The sequence below is a fragment of the Nannospalax galili genome, unplaced genomic scaffold, assembly GCF_000622305.1.
Source record: "Nannospalax galili isolate Female #2095 unplaced genomic scaffold, S.galili_v1.0 scaffold217, whole genome shotgun sequence".
Taxonomy (NCBI): domain Eukaryota; kingdom Metazoa; phylum Chordata; class Mammalia; order Rodentia; family Spalacidae; genus Nannospalax; species Nannospalax galili.
In genome coordinates this window covers 2,046,804-2,059,034 of record NW_008340643.1, presented here as the reverse complement: position 1 = coordinate 2,059,034, position 12,231 = coordinate 2,046,804, and the positions used below count along the sequence as shown (strand labels likewise).

Here is a 12,231-nt window from a genome sequence, read left to right as displayed (position 1 = left end):
AAGTTATCTGTAATAGCTAAAATAATGATAGTGATTGAGATTATCAGAGCATACTGGTAAGAGAATCAGGGAAGGAATTGTGAGAAGTGCTGCCATTTAAAGAGAAAGTTGGGACTGGGGAGGTGAGCCCTTGCCTAACACCTGTAAGGCCCTGGGTTTCATGTTCCATCACCAACAATGAGAGTCGGAGGGAAGAAGGGAGGAAAGGAGGGAGGATGAGTAGCCTTTGAATGGTTAGCAGGAGAAGCAAGAGAAGTTTGAAGTGACTTGGCCAAAAAACAACTACATTGAATTTATTAAAATTATAGCTGGGTTTTGTTTTGCCCCTGGAAGTTTTGCAACACTTAATTTAAGCATTGACCTACTTTCAGAATTTGATAGGAAAGATTTCTTTTCATATTTTGCTTTTTGTACCTGTCTTTTATTTTTATTGTTTTTTTTTTTTAATGATATGGCATTGCCCAAGCTATCTCCAAACACCTGGGTTTAAGGGATCCTCCTTCAACTTCCCAAGTAACTGAGACTACAGGACTACAGGCATGTGCCATCATACCTGGCTAACTCTTTATTTCCAATTCTGTTCAATAGCTTATTCCTGTTCTTAGCTGTTAAGAGAAACTCTTAGGTGTCTAGAAGCAGAATACCTAGAACCACATCGCCTCAATTTCCATTGTCTAGTTAGCCACCAGAGGCTGTCAAGATTTTTTTTTCTACCCAGGCATGGTGGTACTTGCCTATAATCCGAGCGTGTGGGAAGCTGAGTCAAGAGGATCAGGAGTTTAAGGTCATCTTTGGCTACAAACAGTTTCAAGCCAGCCTGGGCTATATGAGACCCTGTCTAAAAAGAAACAAGCAAGCAAACAAAAAACCTGTAGTCTCCAGGCTTGCCCCTCCAAGCCACTTTTCTCCACACTTAGGGAATATAATATCTAAATTGTAAACAACCACATCATCATCTTGCTTTAAGTCCTTTATTGTTTCCACAGTAAGTCTATATTGTTAAAATGGCTTACAAAGACCCTCAAGATCTGTTCCCTCCTCACCTCTTCTACTTTATTGGCTGATACATTCTCCTGTACAATAAATTTATAGCATAGCCACATTGAGCCTCTAGTCAGTTCAACTGCGACATGTTCTCTTGCACCTGAGAGCTTTCCTCCAAATGCTTCCCTTTGTTTCCACCAAACCTTCTCTAATCCAGGTCCTGCCTATTCTTTAGTCTCACCTCTCTAAGAGTCACTTCTACCAGCAATCAGGGCTGTGAGACAAGAGGATTGTTAGAAGTTTGAGGTCAGCCTGAGCTATATAGATAGTAGCAGGCCAACCTGGGGTACATAGCAAGACCCTGTCTTCAAAATACAAAAAGTCACTTCTTTGCCAATCCCTGGTTCAGGCCAGGTTTCTCTTTATGTTCTCCTAGCCACACTTAGTACTTGTTCATCCCATCAGAGAATTTACTTGCTTTATATTAATTGTCTCTCCCTTTTTGAGCTAAAGTTTCCTGAAGCAAGAGTTCTCTGAATGTTATAAATCTCAAAAAAATGTAGGAAAGTAAAAAACTCTGGGGTGGAATCACACATCAGAGTCTATAGTCCATATAAGAGTACATTAAATTGGGTGGGCATCCATGAGGGGTAGTACAAAGAGGGGATCTAAATACCATCAAACTCTATTGTATGAAAATAGCAAAAAAATCTATAAATAATTGATTTTAAAAGTCCAAAGTTGGAAAAAGAGAGTACTTAAAGATAAGTAGCATTGGCAAATAAACCCCTTTTAATCTACCAAAATTACGGTTACTTGGAGAGAAGAAAGGAGAGATTGAAGTATTTTTGTTCCAGACTGTTTTGATTGCAAAAGGCTGCTACCATGAAAAAAAAGTAGTGTCATAAAAGCTAAAGAAGAGGGGACTAGAGAAATGACTCAGCAGTTAAGAGCACTGGTTGCTCTTGCAGAGGACCCAGCTTCAGTTCCTGGCACCCACATGGTGGCTGACAGTCTCCTGTAACTCCGGTTCCAGGGTATCTGATGCCCTCTTCTGACCTCCATGGGCATCACACAACACAGGTGCACTTACATGCATATACACTCATACACATAAAATAAAAATACATAATAAATAAAATACTTTTTAAAAAGCTAAAGAAGAATGTTTATAGCATCAGTAATCCTAGAAATAAAAGAGGGTGGGGGAAAGGATTAATCTTATATTATTCTTCTCCTTCACCTGACAGGACCTAGTGTCAAAGATGCTTCATGTTGACCCTCATCAGAGACTGACTGCTGCTCTTGTGCTCAGACATCCTTGGATCGTCCATTGGGACCAACTGCCGCAATACCAACTAAATAGGCAGGATGCACCACATCTTGTAAAGGTGAGCCCTACATCCAGTCACTGCTGCTTTCTGCATGGCTTCCTGGATGGACAAGTCCAGCTGAGACTCTAAGAAGCCCTTTCCATGCCCCCAGCAACTTTTTCATCTTACATACAGTGCTAGTGTGGGATTCTCCTATATGTATGACTAAGAAAATAAAAACTCAAGTCATGCTAGAATATCAGTAATGAAGTTAGTATAGGGGAAAGTGGGGTTTCTGTCAATCTACATACATAGGCGTTCATTATCAATAAGGACAGGCGAAGGGCCAGAGAGATAGCTCAGTGCTTAAGAGCCCTGGCTGCTCTTGCAGGGGACCGGGGTTCAGGTCCCAGCATCCACATGGCAGCTTACAACCAGCTGTAACTCCAGTCCCAGGGGATCTGACGCCCTCTTCTGACTTCAGCAGGCATTGCACAACATGGGTGCACTTCGATACATGCAGGCACATAAAATAAAAATAATAAAATATTTTTAAAAATAAGGACAGGTGAGCCTGTGGATCTCCTGATAGCGTGCTTTGCAGCCTCTCATAGAAAAGGACTGGAAAGACAAATAAGTAACCCTAAGAAAAATGAGGATTGCTTGAGTTGAGCCCTTCCCTGTCTTCTCTAATACATAATTTCAACCTCCCACATTGGCCTTGGCTTTAGCTAAATCTAAAAAATTGACCCATGTGGTTATTTTCATTATGAGACTAATAAAACCTATATTCATGGGCTGGAGAGATGGCTCAGCGGTTAAGAGTACTGACTACTCTTGCAGAGGACCCAGGTTCAATTCCCAGTACCCACACGGAGGCTAAAAACTGTCCTTAACTCCAGTTCCAGGGGAATCCAAAGCCCTCTTCTGACCTCCACGGCATTGCACCATGACACGGGTGTACTCACATACATGCAGGCAATACACTCATACACATTAAAAAAAAAAAGTTAAAAAAAAAGTCTACATTCCAGACGTTCACCTTCACCCACTGAGCCAGCTCAGTAACCCTTGTTTTTTTCATCTTTTTATTTTAAGCGATATATATTCATTTTGTGTATCCCTTTCCCTGTGCCTTTTGGTGTGTGTGTGTGTGTGTGTGTGTGTGTGTGTGTGTGTGTCCTAGTTCTCACTTGCAAGGAGTTTAGAAGGCCTCCCAGGAGAGTGAGTTCTCTCCCCTTCCAACAACAGAGTCCCTGTACTCACATGTCCCAGCACTCACATGGTGGCTACGAACCATCCTTAACTCCAGTTCTAGGGGAATCCGAAGCCCTCTTCTGACCTCCATGGCATTGCACGACATGGGTGCACTCACATACATGCAGGCAATACACTCATGCACATAAAATAAAATTTTTTTAAAAATCTATATTCATTTGCATATGAAAAACATTTCTGAGAAAAACCCTTTATTTCATCTTTGTATCACGCCATTTTTGTTATTACCTTTCTTTCCTTTTTTTTTCAGGGTGCCATGGCAGCTACATACTCTGCTTTAAACCGTAATCAGTCACCAGTTTTAGAACCAGTAGGCCGCTCTACTCTTGCTCAGCGGAGAGGTATTAAAAAAATCACCTCAACAGCCCTCTGAAGTGACCTCAGTGAGATATTTGGTACCATGATGTAAGCTGATAGCACAAGTTCTGGCGACAGGTAGCACATCCCTGAGAGACACCTGCAAGCACACACTGTCCCAGCTGGTACCCATAATGCTGCTGCTCCTGCTGCTGCTCCTGCTTTCGTCTCTTCTCGCTTTAAATGATTGTTAGCAAGTTAGATTTTCCTGGAGCTTCGAATGAAATGAAAGTGGAAACATGATGAAGATATATTCACTGAATCAACAGAAAAATAATGAACATATGAATACCACCTAAAAATACACTGAATAAAGTACTCTACACCATATAGCATTATTTTTATAAGAAATATTTCATGGCCCTTAAATATTCTTTGTTAGTTATAGGGATGGACAGTTTATGTTAAGCACTTAGCTTAAACAATCCATTTATATTAGCACTGTATCCCTTGTGCCATCCAACATTTTGTATGTTTTTGTAAACAGTTCATATACAGTACATTTCTGTACTGCTTTCTTTAATGTATACATGCCTTGTTTAACTTGGAATCTATTAATCAATTGACTATTAAATCTGATTAAATAGTTCACCTGGATTAACAGTATTGTTGAGAAACCCTAAAAATGGCCAGACTGATTGAACAGCTGTTGAATGTAATTCTTTCAAAATGTACATATCTTTCCCCATCTGTTTCACTGGTTTGTTCATTTTTTTCTTAAAGTCAGGTGCTCTGTCAGACTAACCTAGAGAGCTGTTAGTGGTAGAGGAAGTTGTGTGTGTGACATGTAATCAAGAATACACCTGTGAAGTTAGTCCATATACTTGGCAGTTCCTTAGGGTTCAGTTTTTCTCCTTAATTAAGGAAGCAGTCCTTGCACTTTTAACCTTACATAGTACCCGTACTTAGTATTTGGCATATCATTTGAAATTTTGCCAATATACATCAAAGGCCTTTAAAAGAGTCATAGTAAAGAAATTGGAAAAGGAAAATTTAGACACTGGTAATTGAAGCCTTACTGGATGTTTCATGTTTAGATATTCTATATCAAACCCTAATTTGAATGTAATAAAGGCCATAGGCTTCTATATGAAATTGAATTTAAGCTTGCTTTTCTAGGGAATAAAGCATTCTTGCTCAAACAATATCTGTTCTAACCTGAAGTCATAGCTAAGATAGGCTCAATGAATGTTCAGCACTGAATGTTTCCTAAATTCTGGCTAGTGATTTCTAGCCCTATGATGTTTCCTTTGACTTCAGAAGTGACCAGTTTTCATAATGGCCCCTGGATCCACTTAGATTGCAGTATTAGTGCATACGTCTAATGTGCTAGTTACCACAGACTTATTTGACAAAAGAAACTTCATCATTACCTATATCTTTGCCACACTACTCGGCATAAATTAATATGTAATGCGAAAAATATGAACAAAGGAAAAGTGATTTTACTTACCTCATCAGTCCAAATAGACCTTTGTAAGTCACTTTCTAAGCCGCTTACATCAGAAATCTTCTTCCCTGAGTACCAAGCCAAGAAAGTATAGTTTTACCTATGTCATAGAATTCCCTTGACAGTCCTTCATCTCTAACACTCCTTTTGCCCAGGTAACACCAAATGATTATTGTGTTAGGAGCACATGGACGTTTATCTTCTAAATGAAAACTGCAGATTAGGAAGATATCAGAAGTTTTACCTAACGTTTTTTGAAATTACTGAGTATATGGATGCTAATCATTAAAAGCTGCTTCCCATTGCCTACAAAGAAAGCTTTTTTCTCTTCTGTTCAGTACTTTAAACCACAGTCAGTCCTCCTGAGCTGTTACATTTTTTTAAACGTTAATATAATGCTGAGAGGAAAATACAGTTTCAGAATTTTAACACTGATGCTATTCCTATATCTTCTTAGGTATTTTGACCATCATAGCCCTTTAGAACTAGAAGTAACCATATAAATTCTTATAAATTACCAGGTTAAATCTTTCCATATTGTATGTAAAGAATCTCAGACCCAAATCAATGACTAGACTCTTTAACTTCTGTCCCCATTAGTTTCTTTTTCCTCATAACACCATGCTGCCTTTCCTTCATAATACCACCTGACTAGTATCTGAATTCAAAAACCATGTATTTCTTAGGGCAGTCCTTTACTTACAAGACCAAGTTTATTTCCTTCAAGGATAATTGCCTGCTTTCTCTAGTCAGACTGCCAGTTTTATTGGAGAAAAGCAAGTTACATATTCACAAAAGTGAAGGCCTTCTGCCAAAACAGTTTAGGTGCATAAATGATTCCATCTGTGGTCCTGGTGTTCCCATTGTGTTTGGGAAACGTAGCTGACAATGTCCTCTAAATGTAGTACTTGTGCTGGGGTTAGCCTTTCTATTCATTTTTGCAAAGTCCGTTTCTTCCTGGCCACTATACTTATGATATTGAGGGCCCTGAAGTCTTCTGCCCTTCACCCATTGCTGCCAATTTCTGGGATTTATCCCAGGAGTTGTCAGTCTAGTCTTTATGTTTTACTGAACGAAGGAACTAAACTGTCAGGACTCTTTTACAAGCATCTCTTTGTTTATAATGCAACATAATATTCCAAATGATAGAATTGCACTTAACCTAGCCAAGCATATACTAGACAGTATGAATTCAATACCATGTATTTTGTATCTTCCCTTTCAAGCGATGATGTTAAATTAAGGTAAGTTTTTTTTTCTTTTTCTTTTTATGAATCATTTCAGCTCCTTCTGTTTATAGAGGTATTTCTAAGTACATCAGACACTTGAACAGATTTGATGTGGATTTATTTTTCAAAATCACCCCCAAAAGTCTAAAAATAATTCTGGCAAGACCTAAAGTCAAGATGCTGCAAGGCTGGCATGTGGGAAGTGTTGGTTGTGAGTATTTGGAGGGAGGATGCGGGGTATATGTGGTAGAGTTTCCACATTTCACATGCATTGCACTCCAAAGAACGATTTGGGGTCAAGCATTTCCCATCTGTTCTTTAGAAATGGCTTCTGTTGGGGGTCAGAAGACATCAGGGGAAGGGGAGGATCCCCTTATCTGTACCCATACCCTCAGCTCAGGAAAGATTTGAACAGAGGGTAGGTGCAGAGGCTTCAAGAGAAGTCAGAATGTATTTGACAGGAAAAGGATCAGGGAGGCTCAGCCTGGGATAAGAGTTGGCAAAAAGTATTCAAATTTTGGGGACTTTGTATAGATGTGTTTAATCACTGTGGAGGCCAGTAACATATCTATCCCAACATGACTTTGATAGTCACTATTCCCTGGCCTTTAGTAATTACCTACAGTAGTTGAGGTTATTTTAATCTCTTTTTAAAGTAAGTTCTGACTTGTGGTATTGAGCATTTGAGACTTGTGAAAGTATTCAGAGAGATGACTCTGGACCGTTAGGAATCAGAAAGTCTGTTTTCTGTGACTCACAAATAGAGTGGATTCCATGGCTGATCTTGGTGCTTAAACCAGGAGGGTCCAGTCTAACCTTTTATTTGTCCCTCTGCAAGATCCAACTCCCTGTGAAAACTGGATGTATACTTTGAGCCTTATTTAAATCACAGATAAGTTGACTTAATTCAGTATTTTTATTTCAATTAATGAAAATAGTCCTCTTTTCAACCCCAGGTTGCTTACATTTTGCTGATCTCCCCAAATGACCATTGGTGGAGACCAATTAATGAAGGAATGAATTAACTTTCTTGAGACTGTGGTATTCTACAGAGTCACACTTAACCACTTTTTTCAGTGAAGAATCTACACATTGATAATACCAAAATATGGATGGCCAAGAAGAATTTGTATCTACGGTGTGCTTTGTGTATTTTTGACACTGCTGTATTCTGTGTTTACCAAGTGATTTGTAACTGATTCCAATGTGACTGTTCTAAAAATTTCTAGTAATTTAGTCAACTTAGGTTTCTTAATGGTATCACTATAGGTCTCACATTTACCACTTTTATTCAAGTCTTTTAACTGTTCATAATGAGGCATAGCAAGGGTTGGCATGAGAGCCTACTTCCTACCTCTTAAGGCACTTTCCTCATTTTGCCATATAACCTTGAACTGCATGATAAGCTGTTGAAATGGTCATGACTTCTCCCAGAGCAACTAGCAAAGTATATGGCATTTTGAATAGAAATTAGTGGAAAAGAAAATTTAGGGATTTTTAAATACAGCTGTGCAAACCTCAAGACGATGTCTTTAGAGCACATACCAATTAAGTACAGTATATGAAAATGTATATGAGAAGAGAGTCGCGATAATAGTTCTCTCTAAGTAGATTAGTTCAATGTCTAGTGAAAGTGAACATCTTTATTCCTGTTATTACTGTAGTACTGGTTGAACTGTATACTGAGTTTTTCAAACAAGTATTTAAAATATAAATTTTAAATACAAAGCAAGGGCATAAGGATAAAGATTTTGGATTGTGTTTCTATAAGTGTAGTTTACCATCTAAAGCTTTGTTTTTTAATTTAAAAGAAATTTCAAAGTATTGCCATTTGTTAGCATCCTTAGTAATTATGAGTGATGAATTTGTAACTCAAAATCATATACATGTAAAACTCTTGCCCTAAATAAAAGGGAAGGTATACACCTAAAGGATGTAATTATTTTGCAATTTTGGCTATGGGTGGGAATGGGGTGGGTACTACTTAAGCAGTTTTTAAAAAAGAAAAAAAATCACAAATATTTTTCTACTATTATATACGATCTTACTTTCTACTACTTTCTCTCTAGTAAGGCATGCCAGAAGCCCAAGCAAGGTACCATATCATGAGTTCTTCTGTGTTGTACCTCTCATTGGTGGTTAAAGCACATCAGATGCTTGGCACTGCTGCCATAACTATGAAATGCTTGTAAGGATCAGATTTCGCTGAATACTTTAAATTGTTTTACTTCAGAGTCTAATCTGGGAAGTTTGAATCATACTATTAATGTGTAATCTAAGCTCTTTCTGATGTATCCATGAATAATCCTGGAACAATACTGCTTGTATTCCTGTCACAGAACAGGTTTTGTAATCTTTAAAAGAAATGAAAATTTATATAATAAAGTTTCAAGTAAAGCATGTATGTCCCTTTTATGATATTTTTATTATATGATTAGAACTTTATAATATCATTTTTTGTCCAAATTGTATTTGTGAAATTGTATTGATAGAACTAACAGGAATATTTCTGATTTAATAAGGGCAAAATAAATTTATTATGCATCATCTTAATGGACTTGCCCAATCAACCTCTCATAAGACAAACATCTTGCGCAGTATCAAGGCTGATTAGTGATTTGAAAGCCAGGCACAGAACAAACATTCTTAGAGAAGTCCAAACCAGGCTTGGCCCCCAAAATGCTTCTTTCTTCTTTGTTACAGTGTATTTTGGATTTCCTTTTGCTATCCTGACTGAAAGTTGTAGCCTCATAGTTTGATCACCCAAACTTCCCTCTCAAAACCATCCTGAACTTTGTTACATCTTTGCCCTTATACTGTTCCTGCTGAGCAAGCAAAACTCCAGTCTTTGGTGTTTGGTTGATTCTATTGATACACTTCTGGATACTGTATGTTTTATGAAGCCATATAATTATGCCTGGCATTAAGCTTGTGGCAGTCCTGTCTCTGCCTCCCAAGTGCTAGAATTATAGGCATGAGCCACCACACCGAGTTCCCGCTTCTCTTAAAAATATTTTTATTGAGCCGGGCATGATGATGCACGCCTTTAATCCCAGCACTCGGGAGGCAGAGGCAGGCAGATCTCTGTGAGTTCAAGGCCAGCCTGGTCTACATAGTGAGTTCCAGGACAGCTGGGGCTACAGGGAGACCCTGTCTCAATAAAAGACCAAAACATATTTTTATTGAAATAGAATTCATGTGCCATAAAGTACACCCATTTAAAATGTGTAGTCCAAGCCAGGCTTGGTGGAACACTCCTATTATCCAAGCACTCGAGAGACAGAGGCAAGTGGTTCTCTGTGAGATCGAGGCCAATCTTGTCTACATAAGGAGTATCAGTTCAGTTGGGGCTACAGGGAGACCCTGTCTCAGAAAGACAAATACATACATACATACATACATACATAGTACAATTTAATTTTTTGGATATTTTAAGTTATACCCCTTATTATAATCTAAAGTTTTAGAACATTGCCGTGATCCCCAAAGAAGCCTTGTATGCTTTTCCAAGCCACTGTTGTCTCTTGCTTGGGCAATTGCAGTAACCTCATGTATGGTTTCTACCTGTATATATTATAGTCTATACAGATAAGCCAAAATTATCCTGTTTAAAACCAACTAAAGGCTACAAGTGATTTGGTCTCCTTACATCTCTAACCTTGAGCTTGTCTCTCTCCCATGCGCTTCCCTGGCTTACTGCATTCCTAGCCAAGCTGGCCTTGCTACTTCTTGATCATATATTCCACTCATGGTCCTTGGCCTCACTGTTTTCTCTGCCTATGCATTTCCCCATATGTTCACATGATTCACCTCAGTGATCCCAATACTCAGATATGGGACACATGCTAATGTAAACAAATAAAACATGTTTATTTTCTCCTTTAAGGTTTTCTATCAGGTAGTTGATTTTTAAACATGTAGAACTTCTGTACACTTGGAATATGATTACTTTTGTATGAGACATAATTGCAAAACACTAAACAATCAATTCCTGCAACAATCCAAAGTGGAAAGCACTATTCCTATACCTAATTTACAGATGAGAAAACTAAGGCTTATAAAAAAGATGATATGCCTGGGGCTGGAGAGATAGCTCAGTGGTTAAGAACACTGGCTGTTCTTGCAAAAGACCCAGGTTCGATGCCCAGCACCCACATGGCAGCAAACTGTCTTAACTCCAGTTCCAGGGGATCCGATGCCCTCTTCTGATCTCCCCAGGCGTTGCACAATATGGATACACTTACATACGTGCAAGCAATACATTCATACACATAAGAATGTTTTAAATTTTTTTTATTTTTATTTTATGTGTATGTGTGTATATGTGTGTATTGCCTGCATGTAGGGTAAGTGCACCCGTGTCGTGTAAGGCCCACAGAGGACAGAAGAGGCTATCAGATCCCCTGGAACTGGAGTTATGGACAGTTGTTAGCTGCCATGTGGGATTCAAACCTGGGTCATCTGCAAGAACAGTCACTTCTTTACTGAGCCATCTATCCAGCCCCAAAATTTTTTTAAAAAGATGATATGCCTGTCGAAGATCATAGAGTAATAAATTGCTGTAGAATCTGAATTTGAATCCAGAACTCTAAAACTCCAAAACCCAATCTTGTAATCATTTGAACTTTAAGCAAGATTTAAATAAAGACTTCATCCTTAAATGTGTAAATTGTGGCTGGGCCTTGTGGCACATGCCTACATTCCAAGCACAATAGAGCTGGAGGAAGCCTGTGCTTCTATCTCAAAAAAAGGAAGAAAAGTGTAAGTTGCAGAACACTGCAAATGAACAGAGAAACCCAGAACTTTTGCTCCCCTGTCATCTTTTAATTGCCTATGGGAAGTAGGTCTGTTGTTGGTTTCTCAGCCTCAGTTCTACTGATATTTTTGGACTGGATAAGCTTTCACTGGGGACAGGGGTTTTAGTGTGCACTATAGGATGTTTAACAGCATCTCTGGTCTCTCTACCCACTAGATGCAAACATCATTGATCCCTTCTTCCTCTTGTGACAACCAGCTATGTCTCCAGACACTGCCAAATGTTATGTGGTTATATTTAATCTGCATTTACATACGCCTACTTCCTTAGTGAGAGAATGCTAAAACTCATTGTTTCCAGAAAGGTAATTTATCTTAAATAAATATTTTTAATTTTTGAATTTTTTTTTGTGTATGAGTGTCTTGCCTGCATTTATGTAAGTGCACCACATGTGTGCAATACCCAGGGAGGACTTAAGAGGGTGTCACATTCATTGGAACTAGAGATCTAGATGGATGTTAGCCACCATGTAGGTGCTGGGAGCTGAACCCAGGTCCTCTGAAAGAGTAGCCAGTGCTCCTAGCCTCTGAAGCCACTTCTCCAGTCCCCAGATAAATGTTTTTAAATTTTATTTTTTATTATTGGGGAGGGAGCACATATGGAGGTCAGAGGACATCTTTATGGAGTTTTCTTAACCACCTTTACATGAATTCTAGGAACTGAACGCATGTTGCCAGGCTTGCCTGGCAAGCACTTTTGCCATCTTGCTGATCCAAATAAGCCTTTTCTTCTGTTTCACTTTGCTTTGCTTTGCTTTGAGACAGGGTCTCCCTGTAGCCCCAGTTAGCCTGGAACTTGCTATTG

The 12,231-nt window shown here is 38.8% G+C and overlaps 1 protein-coding gene across 7 annotated transcripts in view; it reads left to right on the top strand.

Moving 5' to 3' along the window:
* Rps6ka3 (ribosomal protein S6 kinase A3) overlaps positions 1–9,011 on the top strand; it is a 118,065-nt gene extending 109,054 nt beyond the window's left edge. For all 7 annotated transcript variants that reach the window (XM_017798853.2, XM_008835727.3, XM_017798852.2 and 4 more), the window contains 2 exons: positions 2,235–2,375; positions 3,826–9,011. In XM_017798853.2, coding sequence (XP_017654342.1) covers positions 2,235–2,375; positions 3,826–3,948 — 264 coding nt within the window. In that variant the 3' untranslated portion in view covers positions 3,949–9,011. The remainder of the gene's footprint in view (positions 1–2,234; positions 2,376–3,825) is intronic.
* Positions 9,012–12,231: the final 3,220 nt, after the last annotated feature.